The following is a 14,698-nucleotide window of genomic DNA, read 5'->3' on the forward strand; positions in this document are numbered from 1 at the left end:
GCCTGGGGGGAACAGTCTGACTCCTAAGGCAACTACAGTCAGCTCACAGTAGGCTCACCAATTTTTGTAATCCAAGTACTAAAAAATTCTTGAACAGCAAAAGCCCACTCCTAATCTATTTCTCAAAGAGATCTTCCAAGAGACGCATTTTCCTTTTTTTTTACTTCATTCATAGCCTGCCTTTCTCACCGAAGCTCAAGGCAGATTTTTATATCCAACTTCACCAGATATTTGCTTATCTGCTCCCAGAGATGACCTTGTACCACCTAAGCACATGTGCTCAATACTAGTAAACCCCTTATTGCTCGAAGACAGCAATTTTATTATAGAGCTTGACCATCTGCAAGAGGATCAAGTTGTTCTACATCCCAAACCGGCACCCAGAAGACAGAGCAGCCCCTCAGAACATAGGCCTTCGCCAGCCGTGCTCTAAATCAAAGCTTCTTAAAACTGCGGGTCACAGCCCCATATGGGGTCGCTTAACTGAATGTGGGGGTTGCGAAAAATTTGGCCACAGTAAATGGTAAAATTATATGTATACCAAAGAATTGTTTTAAAATAAATTTCTTTATGATTTATTATCAGTAAACATTTGATTTGTATATCTATTTTATATACCTATATACCTGGGGTCTCGTAAAAATTTCTCGGGCGAAAAGGGGTTGCTAAGTGGAAAAAGTTTAAGAAGCCCTGCTTATAGTAGTTTTTCTAAAGATTCCCATCAGACCCCAATGTCCTTGTAACCATGAATTCAATATTTTTTTTTATCAAGGGCAGAGAATCAGTGTGCTGTAATGGTATAGAATATCACACTAGTACTGGGGAGACCCAGGCTCAAACCACCATGAAACTGCTGGGTTACTCTGGTCCAATAACCTCCCTCTCACAGGGTTGTTCTGTGGGTAAAATGGGGAGAGATTATGTGTGCTGCCTTGAGCTCCTTGGGGGAAGGGTGGGATAAAAATGAAATGGGTTTTACCAGGCTTAGCACCTCGCATGATTAAACAGCCAGCTGCCCAGCAAGAAACATTCAGCACAATTCCTCCTAACGCAGAAGTGAAGTTACATATTCCAGTATGCCTTGTGTGCATGTCCACATATAAAATTTTCTTTAATGCGAAATCCAATAGGACGAGGTCTACATTTTCTGTAGGTGTCCATTCCTGACCCTGAAAGCAGGGATGGCCAGATTTCAGGTTTGAGGGATCTACCTCTTCGTTTTCCAGGGCTCCAGGGTCCACCAGTCAAAGCCAATTGCAAAATGGCCTTCTCAAGTGGTGGAGCCACTCACAATTACCTGCCACACCGCTTGAGGAACACACTGTGGCATCTGCCTATACAAATTAATATCTGAACTAGAAGAAGAGGAGCTAGTTTTTATACACCGACTTTCTCTACGTTTTCAAAAGGAGAATCAAACCGGCTTACAATTGCCTTCCCTCCCGCCTCCCCCACAACAGACACCATGTGAGGTAGGGTGGGGCTGAGAGAGTTCTGAGAGACTGAGTGGCCCAAGGTCACCCAGGTGGCTTCATGTGGAGGAGTGGGGAAACCACCCTGGTTCTCCAGATTAGAGTCTGTCGCTCTTAATCACTATACCACACTGCCCACTCATCAGGATCATAGCATCATAGAATCATACAGCTGGAAGGGACCACTAGGGTCATCTAGTCCAACCCCCTGCACAATGCAGGAAATTAACAACTAACTCCCCCCACATCCCCAGTGACCCCAACCCTCCCCCCGCCATGCAGGATCCCACAATCAAAGCACTCCCGACAGATGGCCATCTAGCCTCTGCTTAAAGACCTCCAAAGACGGGGACTCCACCACCCTCCAAGGCAGCACATTCCTGTGCAACATCAAACCCTAAAAATGCCATGCAAAGAACTAGTCCATTTTAAAAGTGAGGAAGTGGAGGGATAAGTGGTGACCTCTTCTTGCTGACCATTTTAAAAACCAATGTAATGTATATAACATTCTTATTTATGATCTAAATAGACTGCAGCCAACTAGACTGGTTGTCCTAGCCATTTAAGCCAAGAAGAGCTGGATTCCCTACAGCTCCTGAGTGGGGAGCTTCAGGGGATCTATCATGAGCCAGCCCTAGATCTACCTTCTGCCCTGGTGTCTTGCACTATTTTAAAGCAGGTCACAGGAAAAGCACCAGAAATAATGCAAACTGATCAGAAGCTGCGGCAAGCAACTTAAGAGACTGCACTGACCCAAGAACTCAAGCAAGAATCTCCAACAGCACACCATTTCCCTCTACATGTGCCGCTCCAGGCCAATTCACAAACGTATGAACGCTTTTGAAATATTCCGCTGCTTAATGAGCTCTTCAGCATCAAGCTTTCTGGTATGACCAGGAAATGTCACACTGCCCCTATCAGATAATTACACTGTATAATAAATGCTTTACACCAGCCCACTAGTAAAGTGTCCCTCCCTCCACTTTATTTCTTAGTTACTATTTTGATATTCCCCCACCCTTGGCACCTACTGAAGAGCCACTCACAAAGCTTCCATGGCCTTTTGCTGGATTCTAGCAGTCACCTTTTCCACAAGATAAAACAACTCATGCAAAACATTTGCAAAAACAAACATAGCATAACAGTTCAATTACTGTATTGGCTGTAACATCACCCGTATTACTTGAAGAGTCCATCTCTTCAAAGGGCCACTTGAAACATTTTAGGGCGCGAAGGATAAACTTTCCCCAGAACACCCATGAGCATAAAAAAAAAAGTGTGGGTGGGATGGGAATGCTTTGATCACGGTCCTGTCATGGCACCCACACATGCAAGTATGAGAAGAAAGGCAAATGACACAAAGGACTTCACAGCTTGGGCCACCCTCCACTTCCCGAACATCTGCCTCTTAAAAAAAGTCAAGTTTGTAGGCATCTTTGTTTTTTAAACAGACATATGTACGCATATGGCATGGCTTCTGCTATTTCTGCATCCCTGACATGGCATCTGAAAATTTCAAAGGCACCTAAATCAGGGCTTCTTAAACTTTTCCCGCTCGCGACCCATTTTTGCCCAAGAAATTTTTACATGATCCTGAGAATATAGATACGGTATATAAAATAGGTATACAAATCAAACATTTACTGATAGTAAATCACAAAGAAATTTATTTTAAAACAATTCTTTGGTATAACTTTTGTGTGTGTGTGTGTTAAGTGCCGTCAAGTTGCTTCTGACTCATGGCGACCCTATGAATCAAAGTCCTCCAAAATGTCCTATCTTTGACAGCCTTGATAAGATCTTGCAAACTGAGGGCTGTGGCTTCCTTTATTGAGTCAGTCCATCTCTTGTTGGGTCTTCCTCTTTTCCTGCTGCCCTCAACTTTCCTAACATGACTGTCTTTTCCAGTGACTCTTATCTTCTCATAATGTGACCAAAATACGCTAGCTTCAGTTTAGTCATTTTAGCTTCTAGGGTCAGTTCAGGCGTGATTTGCTCTATAACTTTTACTGTTGCCAATTTTTTCGCGACCCCCACATTCAGTTACGCGACCCCATATGGGGGTCACGACCCACAGTAAGAAGCTTTGCCCTAAATGTATCCCCACTGTTCCAAAACAGCCAAAACAACATGTTTGCCTGCATGTTCAATAACTTTCCTTCCTAGCTCCCACGACCCACTGATTTTGAGCAGTTAATGGGGAGTTTTTTTCTATTTCTTTGAGGAAAATATGGTGGAGAGATACCTGGCCACTGTCACTGTTATACTTGGATCTCTATCTACCAGCAAAAAGGGGACTATTTTATCACCTATTACGGTGGCAGGTAGTTTAGTTAAAATAGGAGTAATCCATTGGTCACGTTGCAGTTTGAAATGGGAACCCTCCAGCATCATGTGAGCAAGCGCATCGATTTTCATCATGTTACATGAGCTAAGTCTTTCTGAGTAGGGTAAGTCCAATAACTTACAATCAGTGGTATGGAACAAGACCCTTAAACCAAGAAGCATTTAGGCCTCCTACATGAAAAACTGTGGCCAACAAGTATGGCTGTGCTACACTTTGCGAGAGCTTGTTAGGGTGCACCGTTGACCAAGAAGTCCCTAGTTTGAGCCTCACCCATGGCAGGGGTGGGTGGCAATACTCTCTCGATCTCATCCCCCACAAGTATGACATAGGGATAATGTTGGCCTACTTTCCAAGTATGTTGCAAGAATTACCAGAATTTCAGATGTTACGGACAAACAGAGGTTTCTCTACGATGGGTACAAAAACAATTTGTTGCTGGGCTCATGTGTTGGTTTCTTCTTTCCCCAAGCAATTTGAGATTTGCGGCTGGGAAACCCAGAATTGAGCTCCAGTTCATTGTGACATCGGAATGGAGGCACCTGGGCAAACTGGACTTCTTTTCCCACCCACAATCTGGATGTCACAGCAAACTGGTGCTTGATTTTTATTTATACCCACCATGGACAAAACTCTGCCTTACCCCCAGTGATAAGACTTTTAAAATTGGTTGTAGATGGGATCAGAAAATTCCCTCAACTCTCTATGTTCTCCACACCATGTACAGTTTTATAAACCTCTCATGCCCACCCATAGCAATTTTTTCCTATATATACGTGGGATCAGAAAATCCCCTCAACTCTCCAACCATGTTCTCCACACCATGCACAGTTTTATAAACCTCTCATGCCCACCCATAGCCATTTTTTTCCTAAACTGAAAAGCTTCAACTCTTGAGTCTTTCCTCTCAAAGAAGGAGCTTCAATCCTTTCATTATCGGATTGCTCTTTTCCAAATATTTTCCAGCTCCACCATATCCTTTTTAGACAAGTTGACCACAACTGTATACAGTACTCCAAGTGCAGCCATGCTGTAAATCTTTACAAGGATATTACAATGGAAAATCCTTCTCTCAGGTAATAATTGCTTCAAGATTGCATTCAATGTTGATTTTACCAGAAATTTACCATTCTCTTTTCTGCTGTGGCACAGATTCTCACCGTCTGCAAGAATGGGGATGATCAGAGCTTGCTGAACTTGTCTTTGAGAAGAACATTATCTGCCAAGTTGCAAGATGGGTGCCTGACCCCAAAGCCAGATAAGAAACCAAAAGGTTGGTTTTTATATGCCAATTTTCTCTACCCCTTAAGGAAGAATCAAACTGGCTTACAATCTCCCTCTCCCCACAACAGACACCCTGTGAGGCAGGTGGGGCTGAGAGAGCTCTAAGAAAGCTGTGACTGGCCCAAGGTCACCCAGCTAGCTTCGTGTGTGGGAGTGGGGAAGCCAACCCGGTTCACCAGATGAGCGTCCACCACTCATGTGGAGTGGGGAATCAAAACCCAGTTCTCCAGATTAGAGTCCACCGCTCCAAACCACCGCTCTTAACCACTACACCACACTGGCTGTCCTTGTAAAATAAGCAGGGAAGCTATTGAGGGAGAAGATGATGACGGCAGAATGAAGTGGTGGCCTTTACGAGGGAATGTAGCCATGGATTTATGAAGATAGCCTCAGAGCAAACATCACCAAACACTAAAGGCGCACACAGAGAATGGGCATGTACATCTCAGTGGTGTCTTGAAAAGCTTCCCAGAATTTATCTGGGTCAATTTTTTATGATAGACCACAATGGGTAGCCATGTCAGTCCGTCACTAGCAGTAGAAAAAAGCAAGAGTCCGGCAGCACCTTAAAGACTAACAAAATTTCTGGCAGGGTATGAGAGTTTTTTAATGTGAAACATAAAAGTTTTGCTCGGTGGCCATTTAGTCAAGTTTTAAGTATTAGTTAAAAGCATCAGAAGAGGGCAACTGAAGCCTGTTGTGTACATTGCATCCTTAGCTATAATAGTCGCAATTGGCTCCAAGCTCATGGCAGGTTGCTACTACGTGTCACCAACATGCCAGATGGCTCAGAGCAGGTGCCAAATACTGGCACAAGCTGAAGAACAGACCTCTTCTCTGAGCCCTTAGTTTCTCCCCTCCAAGTTAGAGCAATGGGGTCTTCACAGGCTTCTCGGTTAAGTCTACTGCCCAAGCGGCATTAGACAAAGGAGATTACTGCTTTCTTCAGTTCACTTGGCACAGAAATTAAGTGTGTGTCATCCCCCTCCCCGGAGAATTAGTCATTGGTACAGCAGGAGGCAAGAAGCACCTACCTTTCAACAAGCCATTTGTCATGGTAATGATAGGATTTCAAAGGAGCTCAGATCTGCTTCTCTTGAAAATCTATGATTATTCCCCCCTCAAAAAACACAGCATAATACCCAATTGTCAAACTGGAACTTTTGTTACGTGCTTCTGAGGACTCACTTCGTGAGCCAAAATAGATCAAGTTATTTGCAAAGTATATCTTGGACTTCCTTTTAGCGATGGTTTCCAGAGCTGGATATGGTGGTGGTGGGGAGAATCTCAACACTGGTAGAGTGAGATACGGATCTCATGCTAAGAATTACAAATGCCTTTAAGTTACAGACAACTGTTCATAAATCATAACCAATAAAACATTCAGTTCAAAAAATAGATTCCCCCTGCACAAGAAGGCGGTGTAGAAAACTTCACCGTGTTATTCGGGATTAAGTTTTTGGGACCGACATAACAACTGCCATCTATGCAGGCAACGGATAACATCAGGTCTATAAAGTATCCATTCCCCCTGCCCATTTCCTAAACAACCTTACTGTAAGGCCATACTCTGCCTTGGCTGTGCCCCCGCCCCCACTGCCCATTCTCCATGAAGCATGACAGAGGTGGGAGTTTGTTCAGAAGGATTGCCCAGGAGAAGCAGCACAGAAAACACAGAGGGGATCCCCCCCTCCCCAGCGGCTGCTTCCTCCTCTGATTTGTTCTGAAGAGGTCCAGGCCCAGCTGGAAAACGGAAGGATAAAGTTTCTCAGTTTCTGGGAGAAATGCTGCTGTGCGCAAGTGAGAGCACACATGCAAAAACACAAGTTTTGCGACTTCTGCTCAATGGCCAATGCACCACATTTTGCCATACCCATTGCGCAAGTTTATTAAGACTATAATTTATTCTGGTTGCAATCCCTCATTTTATAGGGCCTTTGGTAAGATTTTGGCATGGCCTGAGAGGGTAAGAAGCACAGGAAGGGTCTTACGGGACAGGGGAGACTCAGAAATGAAAACCCGTTAGAAGGAACTGAAAGCTACGAGGAAGAACAGGTACTGACCCAAGCCAAGGAAGTCCCACCCACAAATTCCATTTGACTTTCAACCTTAGTTGAAATCAATTGCGGCCTATGACCTTTGTAAACCAAATCCATATGGCAAAGTAAGCAAAGGAATGAACAAGCCCTGGCCATTTTGCTTACCTACGGATATTGAGGAGCTTTTACAATCAAAACAGCAGCTCTATGAAAAAGGTATGCTTCCCCCCACACACACATACACAGAAAACCCAGTTTGGTGTAGAGGTTAAGAGTGTCAGACTAGTACCTGGAAGACCCAGGTTTAAATCCCCACTCGCGCCATGGAAGCTTGCGGGGTGTCCTTGGGCCAGCCGCACTCTCAGCCTAACCTACCTCACAGGGTTGTTGTGAGGATAAAATGGAGAGGAGAACATTGTGTAAGCCGTTGGGTCTCCTTTAGGGAGAAATGCAGGGGTATACATGAATGACTTAATCAAACAATAAAATGTGTAGGTGAACACTGTAGTGACACTGAAAACACAACCAAATCCAAAGCACTTGTGAGCGTTTGCCACTTACTGCTCTGTTGTCAAGACACAGCGATTGAACTTTTGTCATGTCGGAATTTGCAGACTTAAAGGCGCATCTCCGCCAAGTGCCACAGGGCTGCTCACCTTTAATGCAGAGGCCAGGCTGACCATGTGCTCGTTCAGGGTACTCTCAGACTCCTTGTAAGTCAAGCAGGTGAACAGATATTCCTCGGGATCAAAGGCGTCAGCCCCTTGTTGCTCCACATCATTTGCCACCCCCACGTAATAATCCTCAATGTCCCCAGGTTCTTCGTCTTCTTCCTCCTCCTCCTCACAGTTTGGATCATAGTCCTCTTCGTTGCTGTCGGAGCCCTGGCTGTTCATGTCCACGGACATCTTAATGCTCTGCCAAACTGTAGAGCAGGAGAGGAATGTCTGTTTTTCTCCACCGCACTTTACCACTCTCTTGACTTCATCTGACTTTTCTAATTCCTAAACCGGAAGGGGGGAGAGAGGGGGGACAAAGGGAATGAAAACAAAAGAACCAGTTTATTTTCATGCCCATAAAGTGTATGCACATCAGCAGCAAAGCAGTTTTTATTTAGAGGGAAACCCTCTCAATTCATAACATTAAACAGTGATGCTCATACGCACGGAAGCCTGGAAGACACTTTTATTTAAGAGGCCAAGAGCAGCCATGTTATTCTTGCTGCCTAAATTGTTTAAGGATCCATCTTCCAACCTCTGTTCAGGTACAAAACTCCCTTCACTGTCTACAGGTAAATGTTTCCTTTTCCACACAAGACTATAGCTTACCATGCAGGAAATAAGCGGGAAGAGAGCTGTAAAATACTCTCCTGTGGAAAGGGCCTCAGAAATTTCAGACAAGGTGGTGCAACACCTTGCTCTGGCAATTCTATCACATTTTACCCCAGCGTTCCTCCAAGGAGCTCAGGACTGTGTTCCCATAATTTTGTTGTCTTCCATAACTTTGGTGCTACAACTGAGAAGGCCTTTTTCTTGGGATGCTAAAGCCTCAGATGGATGGTGGCACCCGAAGGAGGACCCCTAAAAATAATTGTAATGGTTAGGCCACTATACTGAGAATGTTCTAGTCTTGGTAAGCCACACAGTGGACACCCAATGCAGGGAACCCTGTCCATAGAGCTTCCTCCTCTATGATATAAAAAGAGAGAAGGTTGCCTAGGGTGGCTTTAATGGCACTTTAAATAGCGCTAGAAAGTATTTGTATAGCCAGTGCAGCACCAGTGTGGTATAGTGGTGGATTCTAGTCTGGAGAACTGGGTTCCATTCCCCACTCCTCCAAACGCAGCCTGCTGGGTGACCTTGGGCTAGTCACAGTTCTCTCAGACCTCTTTCAGATCCACCTACCTCACAAGGTACCTGTTGTGGGGGGGGGAAGGTGATTGTAAGCCACTGTGAGCCTCCTTAAAGGCAGAGGGGGAAAAAAAGGTTAAGGTAGTCCGCTGTGCAAGCACTGGGTCATTGTTGACCCATGGGGCAACGTCACATCACATTTACTAGGCAGACTATGTTTACAGGGTGGTTTGACGTTGCCTTCCCAGTCATCTACACTTTACCCTCAGCAAACTGGGTACGCATTTTACCGACCTCGGAAGGATGGAAGGCAGAGTCAACCTTGAGCCGGCTACCTGAATCTGACTTCTGTTGGGAACGAACTCAGGTCATGAGTAGAGCTTTGACTGCAGCTTACCACTCTGCACCACAGAGCCTTAAAGGTAGAGAAAAGCAGGGTAGAAAACCCAACTACTACTACTCTTTTTGTAAACCAGTGTACTGTGGCCTCTTTAGCCAGGTCAAATTAACAGGCTGGCCACTGCACTTTGGACTAGTTGACGTGTCAGAACAATATTCACAGGCAGCCCCACACAGGAGTTAGTAATTTAACTAGCAGCTGACCAATGTGTGTTAGATGGGAGGTCATTTTTTTTACTTTTGAGGACAAGGAAAAAACAGTGTCTGGTGACCCCTGACACTTGACAATCAAGTAACACGAGAAGGCAGGAGCTCCCTGAGCCATGCTGGTGGTTGGTGGAACAGAAGCACAATCTGCCCTAGACCGGAGGAACGCAACCCCGTCTGTGCCAGGTTATCCACCCAACTCCCCAAGTTGATGGCCCGCCAGCCATCAACATCCCTGCCTAGCCCCCACTATATTACAGCTTATCAGATGTCTTGTCCTGCTGATTGACTTCCAGTGTGCAATCTGCCCTGAGCCTCAGTGAGAAAGGTAGACTACGAATAAAGCAAATAAATAGACCCCCACTGATTCCTTTAATCCTCCAAAATTAATTTTACTGGAAATGCCACCCTGTAGCATCGCAGTCTAACCTTTGCTGCACCTTCTACTACCAGTTGAGCATCTCTCAACTTTCTCCCCTCATCTTACCGAGAAAGTAATCTTTCTTGGCGAGGACTGTGGCTGTGTAACCAATGGCACTAAATAAACACTGTGCTGTAAACTGTGACACCTCATACCTTCAAAGTATGCAACTCAAGTTCTCATGACCTTCGTGAGAGGCGCTTTCACCCGTCTCAGAAACAGGAAGCAAACAGGCTGAAATGACAACAGGTCAACGGCAGAGCTGAGAAGCGAATTCGTGTTTAACCCAATTCAGAAGTCAGAGTCTGAAAGGCAGACAAATCGGGAACTATCACATGCACAAACCCAGAACCCCAAAGATGGAAAGTGTGAAAGTAGGCCATCTTACTAATTCACCTCTAAAAATGATTTCAAAGCATGCAGGCATTAAAAAGAGGAACATCTCATTACTCAGTGATTGCTTCAGGCATTCTGAGCGCTGTTCATCAACAACATAAGCAAGTCGTGGCTTTAGCCAGTACCAGCAAGGTACTGGAAACCACCGATGAGGTTCACTAATGTCATACTGTAGCATATAAATTTGTTGTATAGCATTTATAGCCTGCCATTCTCAAAAGGACTCAAATACATCTCATAGCCTTAGGCCTTCTTGACCCAATCATAGAGAGACTTTATACAGAATGGACTCAGCTCAGATCAAAGAAAATACCTGACTTTAGCAGAAAGAAAATTAAGTGCTGGTATTATTTTAAAATAAGTTATTTGTTTAATTATAAAGAGGTTTTTCTGTTACATATGATCAATATGCTTATATTCAAACAACTACAACTATTATGGTTTAAATAGTGTGATCACCAGGATCTATATAAGCAAGTATAGCACAGACAACTAGTGAGATCCACAGGCTATAGATCATGTGGAACAGGCTTCCTTGGGAGGTGGTGGGCTCTCCTTCTTTGGAGGTTTTTAAGCAGATGCTAGATGGCCATCTGACAGCAATGCTGATTCTGTGAACTTAGGCCGATAGTGAGAGGGAGGGCAGGAAGGCATGAGCCAGTGTTTGGCTCTCATGGCCCTTTCTTACATGCCCACAGGTAATGCCAATTTCCACTTTGGGGTCAGGAAGCAATTTCCCTCCAGGCCAGGGATCCTGGAGGGTTCCCCCCCCCCCGACTTCTGGGCATGGAGTAGGGGTGTGGGTAGTTGTGAACTTCCTGCATTCTGCAGGGGGTTGGACTTGATAACCCTGGAGGTCCCTTTCAACTCTGATTCTATGCAGATGAATGAGTATAACCAAAAGGGCATGGAACATCAAGGGATTTCCCAATAAATTTTGCCAGGATGTGTAATAAGTTTAACCATCACAGTGACTCAGGAAAATGTACGGGCAAACCCCCTACTGGCATTTATCATCCCAGAACATAATAAAAAACATCCAGTATGTCAAAAATTTGCGGCATTACACTTTTTTTTACTTCTGCTTTCAGCAAATTGATAAAACAGCATGACTTTTAAAAAACTATTATTAGTCATGAGTGCTCAGACAAAGATAAAGACAGAAAAAAATTCCCATAGTGTATATAAATAAAATTAGATCCATTGTTATTTATTCAACTTACATTCCATCATTTGGACCTGTATTATTTTATGTTGAACACAATGCAACCATCTAGTTATAAAGAGAGGGCAAGAATTTTTCCATGCAAGACACAGTCAGATTCTGTAGCATTTATCTCAACCCACTGTGTATAACCAAGTATGACCCCTGTCTCTCCTCCCCACCGCCGACACACCAACATCTTTAGACTCAGATGTTGTGGAGGTTTTAAGCGCCTCAGCAAAAAAGGCTGTCTTATCTCTCACTTTCAAACTCTTAATGATACAGCATGGAAATATCTTGGCACGGAGATGGTATTTACACAACCTCTCCCTTCATTTAATTTCTTATTTTGGAGAACAGGATCATCTACTCCCATGTAAACCTACCTGGCTGCTACGATCATCTTGTGAGGTCCTGCTTCGGGTGCCCCGCCTTAAGATTACATGGGCGGCGACCCAAGAGAAAGCATTGTTGGCCATGGCACTGAAATTGTGGAATGCCCTCCCCAGGGATATTTGTCTGTCCCCTTCCATCACTGTCAGCAGATGAAAATTTACTGGGTTTGTCTGGAGTTCCCTCAATGACCCCTCCTTCCTGCTCTATGTTTTAATTACTGCTTTTGTGTTTTTTAATTTATTTTTTATGATATGTTGCATAATGTTTTGCTTTGGTGGCCCAAATTGGGCAGAAAAGCAGAATATAAATTTTGTATATAAAATAATTAAGATCTGTGGTTCACTCAAAAACATTTGCAATTAGTCTAAAGTCCTGCTATGACTTCAGTTAATTTTCTCCAGCAGTAGGAAATGAGGATCAGAAGCCAAATACATTGGCATTATTGAAGCCAAATACCTTTGGGATTAAGTGACTCCCCTGGCAATCGTTCAACATCAGAATTTCCTCAAATGTATTGCATCCATGTAGTTATTGGGGGGGGGGGTTCAACCCAGAAGTATACTCACCCAGGCTTCTACCTTGCTTCCACCATCAGCTACCCTCCTTGGTTTGGTTATCCCAGGTACCTGACCAGGTCTGGAATGATAAAGCCATTCTCAGATGGGGTAATAACACCCTGCCTCCATTGTATATCTCAGGTGCACTCTAGACAGCTGTCCCCCAGAACAACTCTTCATCTAATCTTTAAAAAGCCTTTTAAGGGAGAGTTACAGTTAGGGTTGCCAACCTCCAGGTACTAGCTGGAGATCTCCTGCCATTATAACTGATCTCCAGCCGACAGAGATCAGTTCACCTGGAGAAAATGGCCGCTTTGGCAATTGGACTCTATGGTCCCTCTCCTCCCCAAACCCCTGCCCTCCTCAGGCTCTGCCCAAAAAACCATCCGCCGGTGGCAAAGAGGGACAAGGCAACCTAGTTACAGTGCAATACTATTCGTGGGTTGTCCAGTCTCAGCCCATTGATTTCAATGGACTTAAGACTACGTAGTTCTGCATTGCGATTCATATATTTCGGAACAGCCCTCCTCATAGCCACTTTTCAAAGGCAAACACAAATGTTTGTGGGAAGAGCGGGAGGAGGCAATTAATTGTCAAAAGAAGGAGATGACATGAAAATACATGGGAAGAAGAAAGTGTTAATTAAATGGAAGAGCAAGTATGTAAACATCAGAGCTTAACAGTCTCCATCTCCTAATGAAAATATATTGATACTTCAAAATTCAAGCATTTTACACCAAAATGGAAGTATATATGGTAATAAGTGTTCATTACATTGATTTCAAATATTTATATCCCAGCTGCACTAAACAACAAACACAAGTCATCAGGAAATCCATTGGCTGTAAGGTCATCTCAAAAACTCACAGCAATAAAACCAATACAAGAAATTTCTAATCTGAACAGCAAAAAAGAGGAGGAGAAATCAGATTATGAGATTTGATAGGCACGGTTACGGACTTACAGGGTTCTTCAGATATTTTTAAAGAACAAATGGTCTGGAACAAGTTGAACAACCAATAATCTGAATTGTATCCAGAGATTACAGGGCAGACAGTGCAGTCAAAGAATGGTAATGAAGAAAAGAGGAGTCAGTTATTGTGTGAGAAATGTAATTCTTATCTATGGACACAGCACGCCCCCATGCCCAGCTCCCCATTAGCGTACATCAGGCAAGTGGTGGCTATATTCAACCACAGATCTAAATTCAAATACCTTTATTGGCATAGTACAATCTGCACAACCACAGATCTATTGGAAAGGGTTAACTTGAACACAAAACTAGAAAATTGCTATACCTGTCCTCAGGGGGGCTCCTTGCTAATTGGAACACATTACTCCCCCCCAAATCTTCTATCTGTTCAATGAAGCCTGTGACATTGACAGGATCAGCTGGTTCAAAAGTAGAGAATGTGACAAATCTTCAAACTGCTCAGGAAACAAACCTGTCTATATTTGCAGTTCAGCTTCCGTGAAGGAAAAAAAAGTTGTCAGTTTAGCTGGAAATAAAATATCACATAGGCCCTCAGCCCAGGAAGAGCTTTATGGGGCAGGCTAGGAGTATAAAACAAGATAGTTAACAAGGAGTGCAGGATAGGGCAACTGTCTCAGAAAGGAGAGTCTGAGGGAAGGAGAGATGAAAAGCTGATGGCTCAAGAAAGAGCTGAGATCAGACAAAGGGAAGAATGCATGAGGTGGGCTCTGGAGTGTACAATGGAAATTCTGCAGAAAGCAGGTTCTGCTGTCTCCACTCACTGAGCCACCAGCACATTTTGCAAATCTAGTCAGATTCACAGGCTTGGTAAAGAAGACTGTCTAAACGGCAAATAACAGGGGCCACAGAAGAGACTAATGGACAAGCCTGTTAAAAGAACTAAGAATGATTTGCACTGGAGCCATGAGGCTGGATAAACATTTCCTGTTAAGAATGCCTTCAGTGCCCCCACTGCTGCCTGCACACACAGAACAGTGACCCAAAAACTCATCTTACCCACTCTCCTCTGTGGCCAGCTGTTTATTTCTTAATCCTTAATGCCATCTTCTGTCGCTACCCTGTACTTAAATGCCTGGACACCTTTTTGCGTAATTTGAGTTGCTCTTATATGATTTTGTTTTTTTCACCACAGACT

The 14,698-nt window shown here is 43.9% G+C and overlaps 1 protein-coding gene across 1 annotated transcript in view; it reads right to left on the bottom strand.

The window, feature by feature from the left end:
* ARIH2 (ariadne RBR E3 ubiquitin protein ligase 2) overlaps positions 1-10,246 on the bottom strand; it is a 48,418-nt gene extending 38,172 nt beyond the window's left edge. Inside the window, exons 1-2 of the mRNA XM_056854058.1 lie at positions 10,172-10,246; positions 7,796-8,143 (exon numbers count right to left, since the gene is read on the bottom strand). Coding sequence (XP_056710036.1) covers positions 7,796-8,047 — 252 coding nt within the window. The 5' untranslated portion in view covers positions 8,048-8,143; positions 10,172-10,246. The remainder of the gene's footprint in view (positions 1-7,795; positions 8,144-10,171) is intronic.
* Positions 10,247-14,698: the final 4,452 nt, after the last annotated feature.

The sequence above is a fragment of the Euleptes europaea genome, chromosome 1 (assembly GCF_029931775.1).
Source record: "Euleptes europaea isolate rEulEur1 chromosome 1, rEulEur1.hap1, whole genome shotgun sequence".
In the NCBI taxonomy this organism is placed as follows: domain Eukaryota; kingdom Metazoa; phylum Chordata; class Lepidosauria; order Squamata; family Sphaerodactylidae; genus Euleptes; species Euleptes europaea.